Raw genomic sequence first — 27,266 nt, forward strand, 5'->3', positions numbered from 1 at the left:
ACTCAATGTGGAGGCCAGACCGACAATAACCTCTGCTGTTCAGGAGCGACCTGCACGGCGAGGCCAACGCCCCTCTGGCAAGGAAAGGCGCGTCTGTTAGAGAAATGGGGCTCCGTCAGGGCAGCTGTAACTCGCAAGGTCCTGTGGACTCACTGTTGTCCACCGTGAAGCAAGGGGACGGGAGGGGTTACGTCTGAGAATTAGGCGCACAGCCACAGCGGGCGACTCCTGCACCCAAAGCACTGGAAGCCGGAGACGAGTGAAGCCTCTGAGGCCCTTGCAGACCATCTTCCCGCAGCCGGTGCTGCTCTTGCAGCTGAGAAATAAGCCTGGAAAACCCCAGGGATAAGCAGCCTCAGAGGAAAGGAACTTCTTGGCCTACGTTCAGAATTCGAGTTTTTACAGTTTATTAATAGATGTAACCAGGTTTTCAGAAAGGTCTGTGGTACATGCGTCTAAGCTAAAAACACAGGACAGATGCCCAGAAAGCACGGGACACGGGAGAGAACTTTCCAAAGGGCAGAGCCCCAAGCAGCCCCCAGCACCAGGTTAAATCAAAGCCCCAACACGCCACGCGGAGGTGACACACAGCAGCGACCTACAGGACCGCCTACACGACCTTCCTGCCAGCAGCTGCCCCCGTGGGCCTCGGGGCGCTGCACCCTAAGACAAGAGCAACGAGTCAGGAAGCCAACTGGAGGCCCGTTGTTAGAGCTGCGTGGAGTCCGGTTTGTTTGGCTCCCTGAGGGAAAGGTAGCTGAGACCCTCTGTCTCCCACCCCTGCAGGTGCTCGCGCACCTGGAAGGAAGAGGACAGCTGGCGGGAGGGCACGGTGTGTTTAGGAAGAGGCTGACGGTGATGTCATGTGATCTGCAAGTTTTCCTGTCACGACTCTCAGGTGGTCTGAGCAGGGGAGATGGTCAGAGAAGAAAGTTCCTTCCGGATCAGAGCTCACGTGAAGCCTCATTGTCATCAGCCCCCCTGACCCGCGACAGTTTCATTCTATTTTTGGGCCTGGGGTCTGGTGAACTGCAGGGTTGGACCTCACCCCGGGAGGCAGCTTGAGGAACACCGTGCAGCACCCCAAGTGTGTGGGGGCTGGGCTCCAGCCTCGGGGACTCCTGGCCTGCGTGACCCTCGCCTGCCTCCTGGGAGTCGCTTTCCTTGGGCTGTGCCCACTCCCTGAGCCACTGACCTGGGCTTTCTCTGTCAGACAGACCAGGGGCCGGGGAGCAGGAGCTCCAGGCGCCAATGGCCCTCACGTGCACGTCACATTCTGATGTGCACTGTTTACATGTTGTACATAATCAGGCATGACGCTATTGGCTTCTTTTCCAGAATATTCAAAATGGGTGACTCTGGGTAAGCACCGAGCTAGGCGTCATCTTGGGGTGTCTAAGAGGTTTGAGGACCCAAGACCCAAAGTTTATCTGGCAGAGTTGTCAGCCCGTGACCCAGAGTGTCCTGTTAGTGGCCAACTGGTGTGAAGTCAGTGTGAGAAGGGACAAGAGGACCCTCTCCAGGAAGTGCGTTTCTCAGCAGGTGCACGTGGAGCTGCTCTTTGCAGGAAGCGGGGCCTCACTGTCTCACGAGACGTGGGAGCCGCTGCACCACGGACGGTGCCGGTCACGCTCTCCACCAGGGAAGCAGCTTTGAGAACACGTGTGAAGAAGAAGCTCTGACCAGAGCCCGGCCTGATTTCTCTAGAGGGAGCTGCGTGATCTCCCGGATGGACAGCGGCCTGTGACTCAGGTAAGAGCAGTGGATGGTAGAATCACAGTTCAAAGGAGAAAGGAAACCATGTACCCTACGGACAGCTGGAAAAGACCAGTGAGAACTGCTTATTTCAGCATTACACCTTTATTGTGTACATTTAATCGAAGATCCAACGATAAACACAAACCATCCAGAAAACTGGTCACGTTTAGGTTTCTAAGAAAGAGTCACTCACAACGAGATGCACTGGTTACAAAGACAAGCCTGGGAGCGAGTGTGGCTGTCAGATCAGCCGGATGAGGAGAAGGCAGCCCCTCTGGATGGCGAGGCCCTCGGGGGAGAAGCGGACGAGGGAAGGGCAGCGCCTCCCTCTGAAGATGCCGATGGCGAGGACGCCATCTTCCAAGATGAAACAGGAGGAGGCAGGCAGCCTGGAGCTTCAGATCCACAGAAACTTCTAAGCCCACAGTCAAGGCATGCAAACCAGTGCTAACCAGACCTGCAGACACTACTCTGGCCTCTGGGTCTAGATGCGCATTAGGTGCGAGCTGTGGGAAGGCCACTTTCCGGTCACAGCCGGCCTGTGGGGCTGGAGCCGGGCCAGACTTCTGCCAAGTGTCCTCATCACAGAGTCAGAGGGAAGTGCCTTCTGAGGCGCTGGCTAAGGTCCAGGGGCAGGGACCCACGTCCTGGCCAGGAGAGAAGCATGGTTTCAAGCTATGAAAAAAGATGCCGGAACCCAGCGGGCTGAGCTGTTCTTGCTAATCCTGTCCACTGGGAGGCACTGTGGAGGATGCTACGGCTTTATGGCCGTTGGGAAGAGGGCGCCCTCTGCTGTTTACACGCCATGAAGAAGACTCCAACAGCCTGGTGGTGGGAGGGCTAGTTCAGGAGGTCACTGAACATGAGCAGGTGGTCTACGGCGCTAGGGCCCTGGACAGGGGTCCTGTAAGAAACGACACGAGTGAACCGAGCCCCACACCCGGACAGCCTGGTCGGCGCAGCGGGCTCGGGTCTTTGAAGGAATCACGCAGGGTCTGCAGACAGCGTTTTCTCTAACGGGTCACACAGCCATTTCCTAGCGAGAAGGAAGCCAAGCAGTGTGGCCCGAGGGCACTGAGGACAGCACGGGCCCCTGGTTTCCTCCGTCCACCCCACGTCCACTCCAGCTAGAGCCCCGTCGCGTGGTCCCTTCCTAGAACCTGCGCCCACCTCTTCCACAGTCTGCCGGGAACTGACACGGCTCATCACGGGTGTGCACTTAAGGAGGCATAAGTGCCGGAGACCAGATTTATGTTTAAAATATAGAAAAATTACAGACACAGAGGAGCCAGAGATGCAGCCGCTAGAGGGATGCGTGTGTGAAGGCCTGAGTCGCTGTCTGAGTGCCGGTGACTCTGACCGCTGGGAACCTGAGGGACTGGCTGTTACCCCGTAGCTTCCTGTCACCGTGCTAGTGAACGTCTACGCGTTAAGTAAGCACATGAACTACTGACTCTCAAAACGTCAATTTTTTACTTTTAAGTTTTGATCTTTTCTTAAAAGTCTGAGAAACCCTGCAGAACCTCCCTTCCCTGTGCACGCACACCTGCCGGAGAGCACACTGTGCTTTGGGAAAATCGAGACAGAAAGGATACGATTGAAAGAACTAGAGACAGACAGGAGGGGAGAGCAGAGGGGGCTGCTGGGAAGGGACTACATCCCGAGGACCCAGGCATGCGCTGCTGTGCACGTGGCTCCGTAAAGACATTTCTTTTCAGATGACACCTCCGTTCTGCTCCTGCTCAGTGAGCAGGCTTTTAAAGGAGGACGATGCCCGTCAGTCTTACTTGAGTTCCTGCGAGCTGGTGGCCAGCATGCTCCGGATGCTCTTGTCAGCCAGCGGGCAGCCCGACAGACTGTAAGACAGGCCAGAGAGTCCGTGAGTGGCCTCCACCAGCTGGCGCTCCGAACAAACACACACAAAATTGAAATTAAAGTTTAATGCAGAGAAGCGATGGGGCAAGTGCTGCATGTTGACATTTATGAGCTCTGCGTGTAAATTTAAGGAAGCAGGTCTGTTCAGTCACTTTTTAAAAAAGATAAAAATATTTGTGCTCTTTGGTTGAAATGTACAGAATGTTCCCAATTTAGGCAGCTTGTTTTCCAATAGAGCACATTCCACAACACACCCACCAGCACACTGTGCAGGTCAACATGGAGCACTGCGCGGCACACAGTGGACGGGGGCTTGGACAGCATTGTTGAGGTAAGCTGAAAACAATAAATTGGAGAGACAGGATCCACCATGAGGAAAATGAAGGCACACCTTCTATGTGAGGCGTAATTACCAGTCACATGACCACTCCCATCACACCTGGGTGTTGGACATCTGCCACCAAACAAAAACAAAAACAGCCAAAATAGTAAGTATGTTTAAAAAAACTTGTAAAAAGTTTCATTGTTTCCAGTTTAGCTGCAATGTCTGCAAGGGGTTGGCGCCCTGGAGAAGCTGCGGATGCGCGGTTGGATGAGGATGGCGGCTCCGCGGCCCAGAGCGCGGGAACACACGCGAGGCCACGTGGCGGTCGCTCTGCCGCCCTGGCCGCTGGGGACATCTACACGCTGCGGATGTCGCATGCTCAAACGGCAAGGCACGCACAGGCCGGTTGTTAGTAGCAAAGAGAGGGCGCGCGGAGGGAGCCCGCGCCAGGCTTACGTTATCAGGTCCTTCTTGCTCTCCTTGCACTGCGGGTACTTGGGCTTGGGGCTCGGGATGGTCACCTCCCCCGGGTACCTTCTGTCTTCCAGCGCGTCCTGGAAGGGGTCCAGGTCCTCCGGCTGCAGGCGAAACACAGCGTCAGCCACACCGAGGGCGGCTCAGTGCACAGGCAAAGGCCGTCCCCGCGGGCGCTGCCTCTCACTTCCCCTCTCCGACTTCCCCTTCACAATCGTGTTACCTCTGCCCCCTCTGAAAACGCAGACGGAAATTTGTTCCGTCTCCCTTTGGGGCTGCCCCTTAACATCTCATCAGCTCTAGACCACTGGACCTCGGGAGCCTGTCACTGGCAGGGCCTTATGCACATGAGGGACAGAAGTGGTCTGGCCACAGGGACGACCTCACCCAGCGGCCCACCTACACAGGGAGCGGGGTGCCTGCTCCTCAGGCCGCTCCATCCCCGCGCTGCCTGCACCTTCAGGGCTGCACCTGAGAGCTCAGAGCAACCACTGGCTCCTCACTCTCCCTGGGCCCTCAGCCCTGTTGCAGCTTTAAATCCTTCTCAGCGTTTTCTTTTTTATAGGAAGTGGGTCCAAGTGTCATGACCTGGACACTCCTATAGGTGGCACTGTTGCGCAGACGTTCTCCTGAACAGGAGGCCTTTCCGCTTCTGGCGGGGCACCATCATGCAATGCTCCCGTCCACTTTCGGGGCTTCATATTAACGACAGTAAGTTCGGAGCTCCCGCTGCCTGCTCTGTGGCCCTAATGACTGAACAGAGCGGAGGGAAGCTCTGGGATTTAGCTCTCAGTCAATCTGAAGAATAAGAACAATAGGCTCTGAGGTGGAAGGGCCCTGCAGAAAGATGCCTTTCCCTCAGTCCCTACAAATGGCTCAGGTTTCCTTTCTCTCCACCTCCTTGTTTCTAGAACGGTGGTTCTCAACCTTCCGGCCTTTAAACACAGTTCCTCATGTTGTGACCCAACCATAACATTATTGTCGTTGCTACTTCATAACTGTCATGTTGCTACTGTGATGAATCGTCATGTAACTATCTGATATACAGGACGGTCTTAGGCGACCCCTGTGAAAGGGTCGTTCGACGGCCAAAGGGGTCGTGACCCACAGGTTGAGAACCGCTGTTCTAGAAGATGCTATTGCTTTCATGTGGTCCTCCCACTGCATTAAAATAAATGTTCATTTTTCAGTGAATAGAGAAAAATGTTATGACTTTCAGGATTAAAACACTAGAGAGAAAGGTCAGGCCAGTAAAAAACAAGTTTTTCTTCATTTCTTTCTTCAGTCTAAAGAATATTATAACTATTTAATAAGCTGAATTTGAACATTATAACGACTTTAAAAACAGGTTCTTGCCAGAGGTGTTTTGGTAAAATGTGGATAAGGGCTCAGGTGACGACCGAGCTACATGGCCCTCAGGGCTGGGCCTGCTCTGCGCCCCAGGTCCTCGGAGAGCAGACCCCCCTGGGCTCCAGAGCTGCGCGGAGGCGCCTCTGCGTTAGACAGCGGTTCCCCCGAGAGGGGCTGGCCTGCCGCTGACACATTTTCTCAGAGAAACTGTTTGTAAGAAACACACTGTTTAGAATACAAAGTTCATCCTTCAGAGAAGTCAGTGGTTTGTTTCACCAAATCCACGCCAGTCACAAGTCCTTCCTGAGTCAACAGCGCAAGTGCCCGGAGCCTCACTCGCTACAGGGCACAGGAGGGAGGAGGCAGCTTTCCCAGGCTAGGGCAGCGCCGCCTCCCAGGACACCAGCTGGGACCGAGGCAGTGGCTGGGGGGCGGGGGGGGACCTACAGTGATCTCCTTGGAGTCGTCCTCGTCTACCCTTCGGGCCTTCATCTTGGTATAGTCCACGGGCAGGTCCCAGCAGTCCCCCTCGCCCAGCGGGAAGCACCGGCTGCTCATCACGGCCTGCTGCTGCGGGGACATGGGCTCCAGCGGGGTCAGGATCGGGCAGCAGCCCTCCCTCGGCCTCTGCTTGTTCATGCTCAGGTCCAGCGTGCCGTTCTCGTCCACCTCCATGTCAGGGTTCTGTCGGCAGAAAGACAGGTAACCATGCGTTCCATCCCCGACTGCAGCCCGCCTCCAGCCAGCACAGAGCACAAGAGAAACTGCTCACCATCCCACGTACAGAAGCCCCCAGCGAGGAAGCTGAGGTGGGTCCTGCTGCCCGGGCTCCCAGGCTGCACGCCTGCGTCCTGTCTTCTGACCCATCGCTCATCGACCATCTACCCATCCCCCATCCATCCCCCATCTGTGTACCTATCCATCGTCTATCTGTCTATCACTTATCTACCTACCCTTGTCTGTCATCTACTGATCACACCTATTATCTACCTACATCTTCCTTTCTCCCAGTACATCTCTGCATCTGGAAAAATCAAACACATGCCTAACTTCCATTCCATTCCACTTCAAACACCTATTAAGCGATCAGAATTATAATGTGTATAGAATACATAGTTATCATTAAAACTATATAAACTTAAAGTGGATATATCCTTAAAAATTCTCCTTTGGTTTCATTGCTGCTGAATAGTTCAAGCCTCAGAGCAGGAGAAAACAAGAGAGGGAGGGCTGGAGGGGAAGGTGGGAATTCACTTTCTAACCCAAAGCCCAGGAGGCAGAGGCTTCCACGCTGCTCAGAGCGCCTGCGGCTGTGACTGGCCCGGCTGCTCTGCGTCCAGCAAACCTGCAATGCAGTCAACTGGCTAACAAAGAGGGCCAGGGTGAGCTCCCTTTTTAAAAGATGCTTTGAAACAGATCAAGAATCCTTCAGAGCTCAGCCCTCCAGAGGGGAGAAGGAAGGGCGCGTGAAGGAGAGAGGGAGGGAATCAGGAGAGGGGAGGAATGGCCACGCGAGAGCTGGAGGGACACAGCGGCCTGAGCTGAGCTGCTGCTGCTGCCTGACGTCACGGCAGAGGGAGGTGCCTGGATAAGGCCCACCCTGGGCTGTTCCCTGACAAATGAGAGAGCATTATTCTGTCTCAGCTCTTTGTCATACTGCCTTGGCCTTCATGATGCTGCCTTCAATTCTCCCAGTCTTAGTTTAATTGTAATGAAGTACAAAGATGGGAGGGGACAGTCTTCTTTTTTTATTGTAGAACTTCCTCCGGGGCCGCCTCCCATTGAGCAGCCCTGGTCCTTTCCCAAAGTCTAGGGATAAAAACACGAATAAAAACGCATTTGTAGAACATGACACTGCTGGCCTTTCTCCCTTCATACAGATTCCCCTCATTCAGAACTGCTGGCAGGTGTGAGGCCGTGTGCACGCGAGCAGCTCCAGGCAAGGCTCCTCCTCTGCTCCTCGAGGAGGCACCACCCCTGCCTGCGCACAGGTCCTCCGAGAGCACCCCCTCGTGGCCTCGCCCGGCGGCTCCCTGGCTGCCATCTAACCCGCTCTCCTGACCTGGGCACAAGCAATGGGTCATGGACCAGAAAATCAAAATGATAAACCACCACAAAGACTGGTTTCTGAGCTGATGCAAGCTGCTGTGCCTGCAAGACTGGCCCCTGTGGACATCGGATTTGCACTGTCCTTGTTCCCTAGTTCTGGGTGACTTGCTGGGAGCACAGCAAGGGGACAGGCCTGCCTTTTATTTGACAGTTGTCCTTGTATTTGAAAGTTCAAGGCATGTTGGGTCTTCAGGTTCCTGGTCCCTCTGTTTACAGAAATGAGCCTGGATCTTACAGGGGACACAGGCACTGAGTGCAGCAATCGCAGGCACCCGGCCCCTTCCTGACCATGTGCCCGGAAAGCTGCTCCCGCAGAGCTGCGCGGTCACCCAGAAGGGAGGCTCAGTGAGACAGCGTCTCAACTTCTGCCCTGTGTCCTGAGGGGCCAGTGTGACCTCGGGGGTGGATGGGGCCCGCCTGCCTGCCCGGCAGGTGTGCGTACCCGTGTGGCACACAGGTCCTGTGGCTTCGTGGACAGGTTCTGCGGCATCTCGCGGCAGCGTGTGGACAGGTTGAGGATGGCGGTGGCCGCCATGTGGGCTGCCTCCATGTCATGCGTGTAGTCGAAGCTGCTCTTGCTGCAGGTGCTGCTGGCGCTGCTGCCGCCGCCACAGCTCAAGTTGCTGCTGCTGCTGGGCGCGTAGCTGCTGGCGGTACTGCTGCTGGGGCTGGCGTCCTTGCAGTACCGCTTCGCTGGGGAGACACGGGCAGGGTGACTCGGGTACCCGCCAGGTCATGCGCCCTCCACCCGCACCCCCAGCCCTGCGCGTAGACACACATCACATGGAGGCGCGGAGCCAAGGGCTGACTCATGAGGAGCGAGCCACCTGGCCTGCCTCCTGGGACACCACGCGCCACTGACTGAGCTCAGCTGGGACAGTGGGGACATAGTGCCCGGTCCCTCCCATGAGTGGCACTGGCATGTGCCTCACAGGCTCACACCTGCTGGGACTCAGTCACCAGGGTGCGTCCCCTCCTGGTTGAGGCCCAGGAGGCAGCCTCCCTGGCAGGACTGCTCCTCAGTCACTGGGTGAGGGGACCCAGCTGCTCAGCTCACTGGGTGGGGGGGGACCCAGGCTGCTCAGCTCACTGGGTGAGGGGGACCCAGGCTGCTCAGCTCATTGGATGGGGGGACCCAGCTGCTCAGCTCACTGGGTGGGGGGACCCAGCTGCTCAGCTTACTGGGTGAGGAGACCCAGCTGCTCAGCTCACTGGGTGGGGGGACTGAGGCTGCTCAGCTCACTGGGTGGGGAGGACCCAGGCTGCTCAGCTCAGTGGGTGGGGGGACCCAGCTGCTCAGCTCACTGGGTGGGGGGACCCAGCTGCTCAGCTCAGTGGGTGGGGGGGACCCGGCTGCTCAGCTCACTGGGTGGGGGGACCCAGCTGCTCAGCTCACTGGGTGGGGGGACCCAGCTGCTCAGCTCACTGGGTGGGGGGACCCAGCTGCTCAGCTCAGTGGGTTGGGGGGACCGAGGCTGCTCAGCTCACTGGGTGGGGGGACCCAGCTGCTCAGCTCAGTGGGTGAGGGGACCTGGCTGCTCAGCCCTTTGGAGACTGGCCGCTCCCACCGGGAGGGGCTGCGGTGGCCAATGGGGCTCACTGTCCTGCACCCAGGTCACCTGTGAGGGCTGCGTTTTGGGGAGTGGCGTTCAGGCTGGGTGTGCAGACCAGACAATGTAGCTGAACATCCTCTTCCTCAAGAACAGTCACCCTGTGATTCTCACAAAGGGCCACGTGGGGGAAGGTGATGGCTGAGGGGGCGCACGCCCTTGGACTTGGGTAAATGCACCAGCAGAGTGACCATGACCGCTCGGGGATGCACAGACACGCCCTCCTTACAGGAATGGCCTTGCCTCCTGCCCGGAGCGTCGCTTACAGGTTATCTTTCTGAGCAGCCAGCTCACCACCAGCCCGACAGGCTCCTGGGCACAGCATGCCTCTGAGTGTCCAGCGTCCCACTAGCACAGTGGACGGAGGCACCTGCGGAGGGTTTACGAGCACTGCCCATTATCACTGCAGGGGCGTTAACGCCCCAGGTCAGGCCTCTCCCCCAGAGCCTGGCCATGAGGCTCCTGGCAGGTGAACCTGGAGGTGCTGGCAGACCCCGTGCAGTGTCCTAAGCCCTCCACCAAAGAGCCACCCTGTCTCGCACCTTCTTCCCCAGTGAGCTCAGGGGCCCTGCATGGGCACGAGGTCCAGTGGGACGTAGTGATGGGGTGCATGCAGGGGCCAGCTGTGCTGCGGCGCCTGGTCCCACCTGCATCCCTGTGACAGCAGCCTGACCTGCTCTCACGGTTGTCCCCAAACAGTCACTGGTGGGTCAGTACTAAAGGCCCAAGGAAGCCCTCTCAGAGCTGCCCCGGCGGGAAGAAGCAGACACAACTGAACGGAGTGACAAGAACCCCACACAGCCAACAAGCTCGGACATCATGAGCAACGCCATGGAGCTGCCCCAAAGCGCCTCAGTCAGACACAAATGGAGAAAGAACTGAGCTTCCGTAACTCTCGGCTTTGCACCGAAGCCTGTGCCGTCCTGACCTCGCAGACGCTGCTCACTGTTCCCACCTGGCCACGGGCGATGCGGGCGGCCACCCGACTGCTGCGCATCCCAGCCCCGGACAGAGCCACAGACACTGCACACGCAGCTGACCCCCAGGGCCAGGTTCCCCGATGGACCGGAGGCCAGCCCCACATCAGGCCCACCAGGCACCTCTATCCTGCCCCGCGCCTCCGCCGAGAGCCAGTGCTCACGCCCTCGGGGCCAGGCCCTGGGCCTTCCTCCCGTCCTCTGCGAAGGTGCCTTATCTCAGCAGCACAGGCCACGGGCAGCAGGGCTCGGGGCTGGGCCCAGAGGGACCCAGAGACAGGCCCAGAGGCCGCCCGGGGCCTGCCTGGAGCACATCGAGGCGGCAAAGCCAACTCGCGGCCCAAGATTCTCTCTCAGGAATGGAAGTTTGTGGTTTTACGTCATCCCCGCATTTGTTAGAAAAATTCTGGGAGGAATAAAATAATACTATTAAGTTGTGTTTTTTTCTTCCTGACGAGGGCTAGCCACTGGCTCAGGGAAAAATGTGCTCCACACAAAGAAGAAACAGGGCACGTTGTTCAGAAATGAGTGCTATTCGAGTTCTAGAAGTAGCAGGACAACATGTGTCTACACAAACACCGCAGCCCCTTGGAAAAGGGCATCCCCGTCACTGAATGCTTAACCCGGGGCTCCTCTGGGCTCCTCCGGGAGGGGCCTGGACCAACTGGGACCGCACACCCTGTGGAGTGGGGAGGAGAGAGGGGGAGAGAAGCAGCTGGGCGGCCAGGTGTATCCCTTCACTAAATGCCATCGACTTTTTCTTTTGTTTTGCTGCAATGAAATAAGAGTCTCTATCCTTCACATCTTTCAGGTGATGAAGGCCTCGTCCTAATAATTATCTGTTAAACTTTGACAAAACCTAGTGACAGTGACCTGGGACCACACTGTGCTGACACCAGGGGGCACCGCAGAGCCACAGGGCGTGGGGTGGCAGGTGTCTCTCCCAGGTGTGCTCTGGCCCCTCTGCCCCACCCAGGAGCCCCTACCTTGTCAGATGGGAGTACCTGATTCACCATAAAATGCACTGGGCTTTTCTTTTGGCAAACAAAGTGATGTTCAATTAAATCCCTTTCCAACTGGTCAGCAGATAAGAATGTGTTCATGTTCTAGGTGCCAGCGGACATGGGAATGACAGAGCTACACCGCGTGACTGCAGGGCCACGCCTGCATGTGACACAGCTGTGTGCAGGCCACACCCCACGGAGCAGGACCTCCTCAGGCAGTCAGCACTCTTGCAGGAAAAAGAGCAACCGTAAGACATTTGTTTTGAAAAATAAATGAAATGGAAACAAAGCAAACACCTTCCACCGGGACCCTCCTGTCGCCTGCTCTGCTGGTGAGAGCCTCAGCACCCTGGAACGGCCACCTGCTCTGTGCAGTGTGTGTGGAGCAGGCGAGTGTGCTGCATCCTGCTCTGTGCAGTGTGTGTGGAGCAGGCGAGTGTGCTGCATCCTGTGCAGTGTGTGTGGAGCAGGCGAGTGTGCTGCATCCTGTGCAGTGTGTGTGGAGCAGGCGAGTGTGCTGCATCCTGTGCAGTGTGTGTGGACCAGGCGAGTGTGCTGCATCCTGTGCAGTGTGTGTGGACCAGGCGAGTGTGCTGCATCCTGCTCTGTGCAGTGTGTGTGGAGCAGGTGAGTGTGCTGCATCCTGTGCAGTGTGTGGAGCAGGCGAGTGTGCTGCATCCTGTGCAGTGTGTGTGGAGCAGGCGAGTGTGCTGCATCCTGTGCAGTGTGTGTGGAGCAGGCGAGTGTGCTGCATCCTGTGCAGTGTGTGTGGAGCAGGCGAGTGTGCTGCATCCTGTGCAGTGGGTGTGGAGCAGGCGAGTGTGCTGCATCCTGTGCAGTGTGTGTGGACCAGGTGAGTGTGCTGCATCCTGTGCAGTGTGTGGAGCAGGCGAGTGTGCTGCATCCTGTGCAGTGTGTGGAGGAGGTGAGTGTGCTACATCCTGTGCAGTGTGTGGAGGAGGTGAGTGTGCTGCATCCTGTGCAGTGTGTGTGGACCAGGCGAGTGTGCTGCATCCTGTGCAGTGTGTGTGGACCAGGCGAGTGTGCTGCATCCTGTGCAGTGTGTGTGGACCAGGCGAGTGTGCTGCATCCTGTGCAGTGTGTGTGGAGCAGGCGAGTGTGCTGCATCCTGCTCTGTGCAGTGTGTGTGGAGCAGGCGAGTGTGCTACATCCTGTTCTGTGCAGTGTGTGTGGAGCAGGCGAGTGTGCTGCATCCTGTGCAGTGTGTGGAGGAGGTGAGTGTGCTACATCCTGTGCAGTGTGTGGAGGAGGTGAGTGTGCTGCATCCTGTGCAGTGTGTGTGGACCAGGCGAGTGTGCTGCATCCTGTGCAGTGTGTGTGGACCAGGCGAGTGTGCTGCATCCTGTGCAGTGTGTGTGGACCAGGCGAGTGTGCTGCATCCTGTGCAGTGTGTGTGGACCAGGCGAGTGTGCTGCATCCTGTGCAGTGTGTGTGGACCAGGCGAGTGTGCTGCATCCTGTGCAGTGTGTGTGGAGCAGGCGAGTGTGCTGCATCCTGCTCTGTGCAGTGTGTGTGGAGCAGGCGAGTGTGCTACATCCTGTTCTGTGCAGTGTGTGTGGAGCAGGCGAGTGTGCTGCATCCTGTGCAGTGTGTGGAGGAGGTGAGTGTGCTACATCCTGTGCAGTGTGTGGAGCAGGCGAGTGTGCTGCATCCTGTGCAGTGTGTGTGGAGCAGGCGAGTGTGCTGCATCCTGTGCAGTGTGTGGAGCAGGTGAGTGTGCTGCATCCTGTGCAGTGTGTGTGGAGCAGGCGAGTGTGCTGCATCCTGTGCAGTGTGTGTGGACCAGGTGAGTGTGCTGCATCCTGTGCAGTGTGTGTGGAGCAGGCGAGTGTGCTGCATCCTGTGCAGTGTGTGTGGAGCAGGCGAGTGTGCTGCATCCTGTGCAGTGGGTGTGGAGCAGGCGAGTGTGCTGCATCCTGTGCAGTGTGTGTGGACCAGGTGAGTGTGCTGCATCCTGTGCAGTGTGTGGAGCAGGCGAGTGTGCTGCATCCTGTGCAGTGTGTGTGGAGGAGGTGAGTGTGCTGCATCCTGTGCAGTGTGTGTGGAGCAGGCGAGTGTGCTGCATCCTGGTTTCCAGGGAAACAAGCACGTGCCTCCTGAGGATGTGCCCACCAGGGAGAGGACGGGTCGATGGGTGGACAGGCAGATGGACAGAGACAGAGAGCAGTCAGGACGTGTCTGGTGTCTGGAAGAACACGGAGGCTGCACCCAAGTGCTGAGAGTTTGGTCACAGCAGGTGGGACCTCAGGGCGATGAGCAGACAGGGAAGGCCCTGCGTCCTAGGCACCTGCATCTCTGCTCCTGCCCTGACACTGGCCCACCCACCACAGGCTCATTTCCCTCTGGCTCAGGACAGTGACGGAACCCTGGGGGCGCCCCTGCAGCTGAGTGCAGACCTCAGTCGCCTGTGGTGCCTACTGCCCGATGCCCGGGAGCAGGAGGGCTCCTCTCAGCTCACATCCACTGGGCCCTGGCCCAGCCCCTCACCCTTAGCAGCATTGTCCTCCATGCGTTCAAAGTCTGCCAGGCGCCTCTAGTGGAAAAGAAACGGGGTCACTGACTTCCTTCTCAGTAAATGTTTGCTAAAAGGGTGTCTTTCCTCTTCTCTTAGTTCACTCAGGACCTAAGAGTGGAGTTTCTATTCTGCTCTTGTTTTCTTGTTGGCCGGCTGAACATCATGGCTCTGCCTCGGTCCTGACACCAGGCACCTTTCTGGGCAGGTGAGAATGTCGGGACTAACATGCTTGTGCCCCTTTAGAGCTGTCCCTGGTCTTCCCAGCAGGCAGAACGGTACCTCCACTCTACTCCGGGAATGGACACACAGCACACAGTCCTCAGGGAAGAGCTGAGGACAGGCAGGCAGGTTTGCCTCCTACCCCACCGAAGGCACTGCAACCCAAGACACACTCTACCAGCCGCGCCCTCGCCCAGCCAGCCCGGACAGCAGGGCAAGGACTCAGGCCACGGAGAACAGCCGCGACAAAGAGGCGGGTGAAAATGAACGAGCCAAAGCACTCATCAGATCACTCAAAACTGGAAATGGTATCAACAGAATCCTTAATTATGTGAATTCAATTTCTTTTGATCCTTCATTTGCAATCAAATGAATGAAATAATAAAAACTGAAATTGGCAAATTATTACAAAATAAACAAAAATACTTATTTTCTATTATACTGTAAACCACTTTCTTTTCCCCATTTTTATTAATTCCTATATTAAGAATTGATACATGCAAATATAATCAATATTTGACGCACCAGAGAAATACTCTATTCACTATACAAATCAATTGTTATTAAGGCAAAGAATGACTAACATAACTTTGAAAAAGGTGTAGCTACTCATATCGAATTATGAGACGGTTTCAGAACCCCCACCACTCAGCTGAAACGGTCTGTGTGCTGTGATTGAACTCCGTCTCTCAGAGCGGAGCGTGCCCGTCTCCTGCCTCACTAGAGAGCGCCAGGAGAGACTTCTACACCACAAGCTACGCAGCCCACGTGCCAGTTAGTAAGATCTGCCAACTAAGTCATATATCCTGGAATTCAAAGTAGAGTTGTGGTTAGATAAGTAAACGCCAAGATACGTGGTCTTCCCGTCTATTGTTAACCACTAACCACGATAACTGTGACCCAGGCACACCCTGGCGGCGGCTGAGCCCGCGGTGGACAGGAGCTGTGCTTTTCCTGACGCGATGGCAGGGTGCGCCCGTGACCCGGCTGGGCCCCACCAGGTGGCTCTCCCAGGCCCGCTCCCCAGGGCAGAACAGAGCAGGGTCCAAGCCTGCTTGAGGGGCTGGGACACCCTCGGAGGCTGTCCACCTTCACATGCACAGAGCAATCGCGGTGACTTTAAAATCCCACCACACAGGAAACACCTGAGGTTCTGGTTTGGCCGGGGTGGGAGCCGCCTGAGCGTCAGACTTCTAAGTCACTCGGACGACTCTGTGCACCCAGGGTCGGGAACACGGGGCGGGTGGGGGTGCAGACCTCCCCACACAGCCACGGATTTGGGGCCGCTGCTGCCGGCTGTCCAGGTATCTGAGCTGGGCCACCAATCAAAGGACGTTTAGGAAGATGAGGACATGGTCTGAGTGACAGCAGGGGCAGAGGAGCCGAGGCTCTGTCCACACCCGCAGCCCTGCTCCCCACCGTGGACCCCTGGTTCTGAGGAAGAAGCCCAGGGTGGCGTGCTGTTCTTTGGTGCCCAGCAAGTGACCACATGCGCGACCGGCTGGTAGGAAATGGATATACACAACAACAACATCATCAAGGCAAGCGTGACTCTCATGTATAAGAGTGTGCACCTCCTACCATCATATCCTTTGGGGGATATGTCCCTGGTTTGCACCTTGGGAGCTATGGCCCGCTTGCCGTACGTGTGGCTGTCGTAACTGTTGTACTCAAATGACGTCTTGGAGTATTTCTCCAGCTCTTTGGCCAGGTTGGAGCGCGGCGTGGTCGTGGGGACGTTGTTCCTGTAGCCGTAGTGAGGGATCTCGAGCTGCTTTACAAAGCACATTGGCCTGTAAGCAAACAAGAAACAATCGACAGCTGGCTTTTTCGGGGTCGCGGGGGGACGGGCTCATGCTAACGCCAGAGCAGCTAGCTCTCAGCGGCACTCAGGCCTGGAACCTGGCACGGAAACCACGCCCTGCTTTCCCGAGAAAAAGCCGCGGCGCTGTCATTACGCAGCACCACATACGCTAGCCGCCCGACTGTCAACTCTGGCAACAAGAAGACGAAAACGGAACTAACTTTCCCGTTTCCCTTCTCCTTTCCTGTCTGGGTGGGCTTGGTGAAGAGACAGGTGTGAGGACAGAAGAATCGCAAGTCCATGTGTTTTCTTCTGCAAAGAGCGAGAGTCACACTCACATGCAGGAGCTAAGGAGGCATTTCCCTTGGAGAGAGGAAATGAAAGAAGTGCTCAGAGGGCCACAGGCCGAGCGAAACTAGATACAAATGTGTACGCCTGGGCAATAAAATGGAACATGCAGTCATATATTCTGACAAATATTAGCCTACAGTTTCAATATTTTTACCTAGGAGCCATCCATTTTCCTAGATTTTAGAGTGAATTATTTAAGGGGAGGAGCCTTCTATTGTTATTCATTATTTAAGATTCCATTTTGTTGTGTGTGTGTGTGTCCAGCTCGCTCTCTCTCATAAGTGGAATGTTTAAGCTCTTCTTGGAAATTAAGAGGCACAGAAGAGTTCTTCCTTCGCTCAGCTTCCCCTCATGTTAACACCTTTATTTACCAAATCACCAAGCACTTACTTTGATGTCATGAACTTGGCTTATTTACTTGTCAGTCAACAAAACAAGGAAGCGATTAGCTGAATGCCCATTATTTGAGGCATTTTCCAGGTAGTATGGAGGGTGTGGCTGCATAAATGACTAAAACACCCAGCTTTGCCTCAAAGATCCCAGGCTGCACTATTGTGTGTGTGTGTGTGTGTGTGTGAGAGAGAGAGAGAGAGAGAGAGATACACTATTTTAAGAGCCAGTGCTGTGGGGATTCTGGGGAAGGGAGGCCTCTTCTGGCTGTGAGATTCCATCTCCGCGGAGAAGCTGGAGCCAGCTTTACAGAACGGGTAAACCACTAAGGCAATGGTTCTCAACCTTCCTAATGCCGCCACCCTTTAATACAGTTCCTCATGTGTGGTGACCCCCAACCATAAAGTTATTTTCATTGCTGTTTCATAACTGTAATGTTGCTACTGTTATGAATCGTAATGTAAATATCTAATATGCAGGATGTATTTAGGCGACCCCTGTGAAAGGGTCGTTCGACCGCCAAAGGGGTCGCGACCCACAGGTTGAGAGCCACTGCACTAAGGGTATGATCAGGGTGTGAGCACAAACATTCCCAGAAAAGAAAAACAGTCGGAAGGTGAGGCGCGTCTTGGGGAAGCACAGGAGACTGGTGCCGGGGCAGATGGGAGTCTGTTCATTTGCTAGTGGGGCTGGGCCGGCTCAGCGGAGGAGCCTGGGCAGAGGCCTCAGTGCGAGGCAATCCTGGGTGAGAAAATGGAGGTGGATGGGCCCAGCAGAGGAGAGAAGAAATGTGGACAGGACTGGGCGTACTTACTCAAGTCTTAAATTCCTGCTGGAAATCTATTTAAAGATTTAGAAAAACCATAATTATTTAAATGATTGTAGGTTTAATGCTTTTCCTTTTCCTTCCTTCCTGGCTCTGTCCTCACCCGCTGAGCGAGCCTCTCTGTGTGTGGACACTGCGGGAGGACACGGGTGATGGAGAGGGACCAGCCTCACCTGGAGCTGGGACCCAGCGCTGGCAGTGCCCATGGGGGCAGAGGGGGCAGAGCCGGAGACGAGGCCTGGCTGCAGGCCCTTTCCTGTGCTAACACCCTCCTCCCGGCACCCCGGCCTAAGGAACACTGTTTGCAGATGCACGGCTGTTGGCACCTGGCCTTGCTTTGCTGTCACTTGCTGTGCTTCTCCACTGTGTCCACCCAAAGAAAGGAGCAGCAGAAACAGCATAAAAGCTGCTGTTTCAGGCTCAGGTCAGATGGAGGCTGCATCTGAACAGGTGACGTTTGCAATCACGGACGCATCTCGTCCCTCTCAGCTGCCCTCTCCGTGCGGGAGCGTGGGCTCGGGGCTGCGAGGGACTCACCTGTGACGTGTGGAGGGCCTCGCTCTCGCCTCGGTCTCCATCTGCCTTTACTCAGAGTCTCCCCTGGTGAAGAGCCATCCCTTCTCAGGTGGATTGCACCCAAGGTTTTGGGGGCGGCTCTTGTGCTGCCAGTATTAACAGTGAGTGGGCGTGGGCTCTCAGGGGCTCTCACTTATTTGTCAGCCTTACTTTCTCTGAGATGACAGAGTTGCAGGTACCCTGGGGACATCAGACTGTAACACCCTCACAGAATAGTCTACAACGGTTCTCAACCTGTGGGTCGCGACCCCTTGGGGGATCGAACGACCCTTTCACAGGGGTCGCCTAAGACCATCCTGCATATCAGATATTTACATGACGATTCATAACAGTAGCAACATGACAGTTATGAAGTAGCAACGAAAATAATTTTATGGTTGGGGGTCACAACATGAGGAACTGTATTTAAAGGGCCGGAAGGTTGAGAACCACTGGTCTAGAAGAATGCATGCCAAGCCTGACTGAGGGGTATCTCTGAATGTCAGGACCACAGATGGTTTTTCTTAGTTTTGTCTATTTAAATATTTCCCACTTTCTAAAAGGATTTAACTTTTCTATTGAGTTGAAGGGCTATGGCAGATCCTCTCTGAACTGGGAACCACACTCAACAGACCACAAAGGTGACGTGTCCTCTGCCTGGTGACTGCGTCCACAGGATCTGTCCCAGAGGACACGGTAACAAAGGCAAGACTGGGAATGTGTGTGAGTTGTGTGAGTGTGTGCGAGTATGCGTGTGTGGAAGTGTGTGCACAAGTGTGTGAGTGTGTGCGAGTGTATATGAGTGTGTGTGTGTGAGGGTGTGAGGGCTGTCTCTCTCTCACCCTCCCTGGCTCCAAGGCAGGGCCCGGCTCTGGCCATGCGGACACACTGACTCCCACCTTGTGTGAGCTGGGGATTAAGCAGCAGGACCTGCAGCTGTGGGCATGGTGCTCACGGGCAGACATGCAAGCTGATGTAGGGTGAGCGAGTGTGAGTTTCTCCCTCTCTCCTCTTTTCTAAACTTGATACACGGCGGGCTAAGCCTGAGGGTGTCTGAGGACTTTCCTGGTTTATCCTCTAATGAGGTCTGGGGCAGGTCAGCCCGTCCTCTCTGCACTGGGTGTCTGAGGACAGGGGAGGGCAGCTCCGGGCTCCCACGCAGGCCGCCTCCAGGCTGGCAAGGGGGCTCCATCACTGATGTGCTGGAAGGAAGCACTGCTGCCACCTGCAGGTGGTGCCTGGCCTCTCAGCCTCTTAGGACCATCCTCTCGGGCAGCATCAGCTGGGAAAGCCTCACCCAGCCTCAGCCAGGAGCTACGGGGAGAAAACCAGAACTGAGCTGCTCACCGAAGCCCAGGAGTGGAGTCACCTCCTGCCCACAGGCCCGCGTGGTGTGGGGGTGCTGGGTCTCGCTCCCAGCACAGCGCTCTTTAGCTTCCCGCCTGCCCGAGCCTGGCATCGCCTCCTACACAGCCCCGAGCTGGCGGGAGGGCTGCCTGCAGGGACCCGCGGCACCGCACGCTCTGAGCTGTACCTGAGCACCCGGTCTGAGGCCGGGCTGGACTTGGACACGTCGCAGCTCTGGTGCTTTTCCTGGGCCTTTGCCAGCTTCTCCGCTGCAGCAATAGGGCATCCAGAGAGGCTGCAAGCACAGAGAGGGGTCAGTTGTCTCCCTGAGGGCTCCACACACCACCCCCGACCGAGCCACCGCCCCTCCCTGGTCAGCACAACCACATCCTCGCAGGAGTGGGGGGTGATCTCCCAAGCTGTCTGCTCTCCTGATGGTGGGAACGCCAGAGTGGGCATTCCCTTCCCCCAGCAGACAGTGCTGCCTGCTGGTGTGCCCGTGTGAAGTGCACCTGAAGCTTTCTCACGCCAGCCAGCCAGGCCCAAGACATTCAAGAGAGTGTAAGCCAGTCGGTGTCAGACCCAGGCTCCCTTCGGGGATGGTCCCCGGGTCTGGAGGAGGGACTGGCCGCGGGGCAGGCTGTGTCTAGTGGCCCAGGCAGAGATGGAGGTCTAGGCCGACCCCCAAGCACCACTGACCACAGTGCGTGGCTGGTGCCCCTGAAGAGAGACGGGGGGACAGCAGGACAGTCCGAGGCCCGCTCGCTGGAAGAGGCTCTGGAGCTGGATGCTCAGGTCCTTCCTGAGACCGTGGTGTCTGCTGCCTGTGTGACTGCAGTCCACGAACCACAGGCACCGTGGACCTCCCTCCCTGCACGCGGGGTGGGGTGAGATCTGACGGAGGAGCTGGTCTGTAAATGCAGCTTCGAGTCACGCTCAGCATGACCCTTACTCCCATTGCTGCCTCCTTTGCAGCACACGCCCAGGACACACTCCAAGGGCTGGGGGTGGCGGGGCTGTGATTTGATTCATTATAAATTTAACACAAGTGACCACATTGGCCAGTGGGAAGAGCCAGCAGTAGAGGGACACTCCCAGCATTTAGGCTTAGAGGTGTGTTAGGTGTGTGGGACAGAACCGCTCTGCCTACGGCCAAGGAGCACCTGATGGAAGGGCTGCAGCTCAGTGGGGGTGAGAACAAGGGAGGAAGGAGAAGTGGACTTCACTCAGAGCCAAGCATGGCTGTGAGCGGGAAGACAGCAGTGGGCCAGGAAGGCTGCTGATGCCACCCCCGGGCAGGGTCCAGCAGAGCAGGGCAGCCCAGCTCCTTCCTGGATTCCAAGTCCCGCCCTGTCTGAGGGGTGGACCCAGTCCCTCCTGACGGGCACAGGGAGCCTGTACTGTTTCTTCCAGTTGCACATGGTCATGGTTCCCTCAGAGGTCACAGCGAGGACGGCGCCTCCCGGGGGGACTGTGCCCATCCCGAGGTGGGTGCGACCATTAAACCTCCCATCTGTGACGGGGTCTGAGCACCACACGCCGAGGGCGATGGGACCGAGTCTCCATCCTCTGGATGAGGGTGCGTCAGGGCGGGGAGAGACGGGGCTCCCGGGGCCCCCCTGCAGGCAGGGTGCAGGGGCTGTGCTTACCTTCGGTGAGAGTTCCTGTTGCTATTTACATGCCCGCGCCCTGTGCAGCCCGGAGTAGGACACTTGAGAACATTCTCATGCATGGCAAGAACTTGACAGGGAGAGCAGAGAAAACACGCGGCATTAAAACACAGCAACAGTCCAGGGACAAGAGGACGCAGTCATTCTAACAAAGTGGCTCGTGTATGACTGACGGGCCGGCAGACATTCGTGATGGACATGGTCGGGGGAACACGTGGGAAGGGGGAGAAGGCTCATCTGAGGGGCATGCAGAGCGGGGTGCGCTGTGTGGGGGCTGGAGGTCGGGATGTGAGGACGTCCCCAGCGCGGCCCATCTGCCCCCCACACGGAAGCACTGAGCACCTGATCGCCAGGCAGCAGCACGCAGACCAGACGGTTCCAATACACGCCTCTGCCTCAGAAACAGTGTCATCAGGGCATGGCGGCCATGGTGACAGGAACCCCAAACCTTATTTTTAATGAAATGAATTAAATGGTGGCTTTCCAACTAGGAATTGAACACTTTATTCTTCTTCAAATGAGTGAGCTGGGATAGTCAGTGCTGCGCTGCTGGGCCGGGAGGCCAGTGAGGGGACTCGGTCTCCCGCTGTGGGGCCCGGGAGTGGCCAGTGGTGTGCTCAGCTATTCGCCGTGGCCACGGTCAGGCTGTGTGCACAGCCTTGCTCCTCAGTGGACAGGCCACTGCTCTGGGTGGTGGGGAAGGCAAGTGGGGGTGAGAAGTGAGGGTGGGCAGTCAAGAGAAGTGACCCATGTTGCTGGCCCAGCACACTAGGCTACCCCCTCCTGGAGAACACACGGCAGGAACCTGTGGGAGCGTCCCTCGGAGTGAGGTTTGCCTAATGGAGGGGGGCATGGAAGGCCCCCTAAAAACAGAGTCTGCCCGAACGAGTTCCATGACTACTTTCTACAAACCTCTTTCCTCCAGGAGTCTCCCTCCCCCTGCAGCGTGCACAGCGTCTGTGCTCTGCCACAGGAAGCTCATTACTCAGGCCACATCGCATCCCTCACTCTGGACAGTTCCTTAAATCTGGGTTTGCCCCTGCAGTTCTCAGCCGAGTCTGCAGTGATCGATGGGAGGGGCCTGTGCTGCTCCCTCGGGGGACCTGTCTTCCGGGACTTGGCCCGCTCCCTGGGTCTCTGCCGGTTGGGAGGAGGCAGCACCCACCTGCCCTCTCCCTGCCTCTGGGTCCTGCTCTGCCACTCGGTCGCCTGCCGTCACTCACTCCTCACTCTCCTCTCCTGACCTCTTGCTGTAACGTCTCACCGCTTCCCAGGACACTGCTTCTCTCCGATTAACACCATTTTCCTTTCAAGCTAAAAGCTCTCAATACAGTCTCCCCTGGAGACTCAAGCAGCCTCAGCATGCCCGAGGCTGACCTCAAACTGCCTGCACCTGCGTCTCCTGCTAAGTGGCCACACAGATGCCCACTGGAGAGCGGACCACCTGCCTTCCCTCCGCGGCCACGTCTCTCCTGCTCTTCCCCGCGGTCCTCACGTCCTTCTCCGGACCTTTTCCCAGGTGTCCCCTGTGCAGACACTGTCCTCTCGGCCCGACTCCTCTCTACCTGCCTTTCACCCTCTGCTCGTCTTCCCCTCGGGGCTCCTGTGCGCTCCTGCTTTAAGCCTCCCGTCTGGGCCCCTCCACTCGTTTCTACGCGCACCGCTCAGAGGACAGACCCAGAGCAGCGGCGCGTCTGACCTTCTCCAGCCTCCAGACCTCCCTCCCCAGCCCTCAGGACCGTCAGCCCGCATTCCCGTTTCAGAAAAGAAGTCCAGGCCACGGTCTCCCTGCTCCTCAGCTCCCTGCGCCCATCACTGCTGTCACCCCCTGATCGCGCTCCAAGGCACAGTCCTTGGCTTCACTCAGTCTGTCTGCCTCGCCCATGAGCCCTCTTCCCGCCCTGCCAGCTGCCCCGCCTCCGGTGCCTCTGCCGCCTCCTCCAGCCGGGCTCCTGTGTGGACGGCTCTGGCAGCGGGCAGAGAATGTGTGGTTCTCTCTCTCACAGACAGGCTGAGCAGGACAGCAGTGCGGCCTGAGGTCCCTGGGGAAGGCCTCACCCCTGGTGTCTGGGGCGTGTCCGCAGCTGCTGTGGAGCCTGTCCCTAGAGGTCATGCCTGCCCTGTGGGGGCTCCTGGAGGACAGAGCGGGGTCTCGTTCAGTGGGGCGGCCTCTGCTCCTCACACAATGTGTTGCAAACTGGGGCGACAGACCACTGTATGGAGTCCACCTGGAGTGCGACTGTTTCCAATTCATGGTGTTCTAAGGAATGATACGAGTCCATGTGGGAAGGGATCAGTGGGCCAGCGCCAGAGCTGAGCCCTCACTGTGCAGGGCGCAGGCGTGACAGGCGTGGCCTTCATCTGCGGCTGTCAGGACACGACCCGTTTCTGCTCCATTTAGGCTCTTCCGGGAGCATATGGAGTCAGGAGGATTGTCAGCCCTGAGGAGAAACCCATCTTCTACTCTGAAGGTGAAAATGTGTGCCTTACAGAGAAACGGCGTCAAGAGGCTATTTCTCTTAAGGCCCGAGGGCTTCGTCCTAATGCTTCATTTTGCAGATGAGGAAAACCAAGTGCAGAGCATGTGCCCTGCTCCAGGGCGCGGACTGGTTAGGACGAGGCCGCTCAGACCAGGTCTGGGGACTCAGGTGGGTGTGGACCCGGATCTCGCTCAGGCGTCTACCCAGCGGCTCGCACCTGCTCACGCTGGTTTGAAAGCACTGAGTGCCTTCCACGCGCCAGGCCTGCGCTGACTGGGAAGGAGGGACGCATGTGCGCCAAGGTTTCCTCATCTGAAAAGCTGCTGGCTCTGCCTGCGGGCTGCACGCTCCAAGGGGTCTGATGAGCGTGGGCTGCGTGCACGGTGGCCCGGCTGGGGGTAAGCTGCTGCGGCCACATGCTGTCTCCCTGCTCATGTAACACACGGGCAGCGCGGTCCCCACTCCTGCTCTCGTCTACTGACAGGGCACGTGCAGGAAACAGGCTTATTATTTTCAGCAGCCGTCTGAAAACGGAGTCCCAACCCTTCTAAAATACCTCCCCTGAACAGGCCCCGCTAATCCTGTCCTAAGCCTCAGCTCCTGGGAACTTCTCCGGGTTCTGCCAGATGGGCCTCAAGTATCCCAAAGTCAGCCACTGAATGGGACCATCCTCAGAAGTCCCTGCAAACAGTCAGCTGATCGTCTGGTCCCATCTACAGCCAAGTGACTCCACTTTCCTCACTAGAAACTGTGTCTCAGACAATGAGGAAGATCCTGAGACTCACGATCAGGGTCTTAGACTCAAAGGTCATTTCTGAAAATGTGCCATTTCCCTGTGCAATCAGTTCTAATTGTTTTTAGCCCGGCCGGCGTGGCTCAGTGGTTGAGTGTCGACCTATGAACCAGGAGGTCACGGTTTGATTCCTGGTCAGGGCACAGGCCTGGGTTGTGGGCTCGATCCCCAGTGTGGGGTGTGTGGGAGGCAACTGATCCATGATTCTCTCTTATCATTGATGTTTCTATCTCTCTCTCCCTTTCCCTTTCTCTCTGAAATCAATAAGAATATATTAAAAAATAAAATAGTTGGAATACTTCATGTGCTGTGGGAAAGATAAAAATGTGTACATTGGTTCAGTTCTAAAGAAAATTTAGTTGTTTTAAAAAAATTTATTGCATATTCTCAGAACCTAACTGATTAAAATAAACGTGTGGGATCAAAACCCACCTGCTGTAACCCTCCTCACTTAAGATTTTATTGTGTGGAAATGGTGGGGCAACTATGACATGAAACAGACTTTTGGAATAAAATGCAATAAAATACAAATAGAAATACTGATGGACATTTACACATAATGGGTCCAGATAAGGGGTTTCCTCAAGGCTCCCACAGCTTCAAGCTGGGAGGGATGTGGGACCATTTGCACTCAGCTCTGCGCTGCTGAGGAGTCTGCCTGAGGCTGCGGAGCAGGTCAGAGTGAGCTGCGCCCTGGAGGCCAGGCCTGCCTGGGGGCAGAGGAAGCCGGTGCCGGGCTCCATCCTAGGGCCAGTCCCGCAGGAAGGACACGAGGACACGCTGCCCGCGGAGAGTGAGCTCTAGAGCCTGCTGGCCCATGTGCACTTGCACTGGGGCTGCCCGTCAGGACAGATGGAAATGACAGAGGCAAGAGAGATGACAGAAGGGCCGTCGGTGTGTGCGGGATCGTGAGGCAGACTTACTTTCCGGAGGGACCCTATCTTTGTGCGGGCATCCGGACAGGCTGCGGTGATGCGGGTACAGCCCAGTTACGTGGCCAGTTCCATCGCACCCTGGGGTTGGACACTTGCTCTCTTTCTTTTCTGCTCTCGAGGGATCTAAAAGCGACAACAGGTGTCAAGAGAGTGAATCCTTTACCCACTGACGACAATGTCTCGCTTCACACTCTGAAGAGACCTTGATGAGTAAAGAGACAAAGCAGGTGGCAGGGAGACGCCGTGGCACCGGGCTTTTGCGTAGGTCTTTGGCTTGGCGTGATTTCTGACCTTAAACAGTGTAATCATGAATCAGACAATATCTTGCTTTCTGTGCTAAAGAAAACAAGACTCTCCCTACTGCACTCTTGTTTCCCGTGTGTTACATGATAAGCTCACAGAAACCAACGGAATGAGACAGTGACCTTCTCAGAGAACAAAGCCACCCCGTGGTGGTTGCGCAATTGCTGTGAAATTCAACCGTGGGTCCTGCCATCCAGACACCCTTTGGCAGATGGCTTTCTTGTGGAGTGTCTGATTGTAGACAACACAAGGGACAGGTTTGCTGGTGTTGAAATGTATTCTCTGCAACACTGCTAGGTAGCACGTCAATTTAGAGATTTTCTGAAAATAAGCTGAACTCTCAGAAGGCACTGCAAGCAAATGAGCCCAGAGGCGGGACCCGCCTGACGGACGTGCACTCGGAGCGGCCCCAGTGCGGCCGCGGGCACCGGTGGCTCCTCTGCGTGCACGGGACTGAGGAGGCCCCGGGATGGACGCGTGCACGTAGGTCAGTGGCTCTGCAGCTGCTGGGGGAGGAGCCCGAGGCAGAAATGCAACCATACTGCTCACATTTACTTCTATGCCCAGAGGGACCCAGTGCATGAACATGCAGAAATAACTCCAGAAATAGTCTAAGATAAAGCTCAGACCAAACAGCACCGTGAGTGTGCAGAACATTGTTTCTGAAAACCAATTGCACAGATTATCAACAGACAGTGAGTACTAGGACTTGATCCAGGGGTTCAGTGCTTTTATATTAATACTAGAGGCCTGGTGCAGGAATTCGTGCACGGGTGGGGTCCCGTGGCCTGGCCAGTGATCGGGGACAATCAGGGCTGTCTCGCCCAGTCCCCTCGGGGCTGGCCGGCTGGTGGTGGGGAGGGACTGTGGGAAGTTGGCGTGGGAGTGCACTGACCACCAGGGGGCATCTCCTGCATTGAGTGTCTGCCCCCTGGTGGTCAGTGTGTGTCATAGCTATTGGCTGGTCATCAGGTCATAAAGGTTGTTTAGGCTTTTATATATGTAGACTAGAGGCCTGATGCATGAAATTTGTGTAAGAGTAGGCCTTCCTTCCCCCAGCTGCCGGCACCAGCTTCCGTCTGGCACTCAGGACCCGGGCTTCTCTCTGGCCACTGGCAGGCCCCCGGACCCGGCTTTCCTTGCAGCCCCAGCTTTGTCAGGAAGGTCATCTGGAAGGACATCTGGTCTAATTAGCATATTATGCTTTTATTATTATAGATTTTATTAATCAAGCCAATCATGACTGTGAGAAACGTGTTTTACTTTTGGTAAAGTACTCATTTTATATAAAGAAAAAAGCCTGGCTTAACATTTTTAAAAGCCTTACGGACTTTTTCTTGAGTCCTTCATGTAAAGGTAAATAGACAAAGGGCTCGCAGGGACATCTACACCCTTTGTTTCTATAAAAGACCCTTTACTTGTAAGCTAGTGTGCTGCTCTATGGAACGTGGCTCTTCCAGGTCTGCAGTCTCTAAAACCAGCATTGATGTTGGCGAGTCCTAGATATGCTGTCTGCTGCTTCCTGACCTACTGGGGATCGTAGTCACTGGAAACAAATCTAAAAACAGGCTATTG

At 56.3% G+C, this 27,266-nt stretch overlaps 1 protein-coding gene across 17 annotated transcripts in view; it reads right to left on the reverse strand.

Moving 5' to 3' along the window:
- The window catches only part of MYT1L (myelin transcription factor 1 like), a 293,521-nt gene that overhangs the window by 33,525 nt on the left and 232,730 nt on the right, over window positions 1-27,266 (reverse strand). For 14 of the 17 annotated variants that reach the window (XM_070428611.1, XM_070428614.1, XM_070428609.1 and 11 more), the window contains 8 exons: window positions 25,377-25,511; window positions 21,160-21,250; window positions 19,698-19,805; window positions 15,819-16,030; window positions 8,334-8,584; window positions 6,230-6,466; window positions 4,415-4,536; window positions 3,546-3,614 (listed from right to left, as the gene is read on the reverse strand). In XM_070428611.1, the coding sequence (XP_070284712.1) occupies window positions 3,546-3,614; window positions 4,415-4,536; window positions 6,230-6,466; window positions 8,334-8,584; window positions 15,819-16,030; window positions 19,698-19,805; window positions 21,160-21,250; window positions 25,377-25,511 (1,225 nt within the window). Of the gene's footprint in view, window positions 1-2,586; window positions 2,663-3,545; window positions 3,615-4,414; window positions 4,537-6,229; window positions 6,467-8,333; window positions 8,585-15,818; window positions 16,031-19,697; window positions 19,806-21,159; window positions 21,251-25,376; window positions 25,512-27,266 lie in introns of those variants that run through there. The other 3 variants (XM_070428623.1, XM_070428622.1, XM_070428624.1) reach the window with 2 other exon arrangements.

The sequence above is a fragment of the Myotis yumanensis genome, unplaced genomic scaffold, assembly GCF_028538775.1.
Source record: "Myotis yumanensis isolate MYYU_CA2020_CCGP unplaced genomic scaffold, mMyoYum1.0.hap1 SCAF_11, whole genome shotgun sequence".
Classification (NCBI taxonomy): domain Eukaryota; kingdom Metazoa; phylum Chordata; class Mammalia; order Chiroptera; family Vespertilionidae; genus Myotis; species Myotis yumanensis.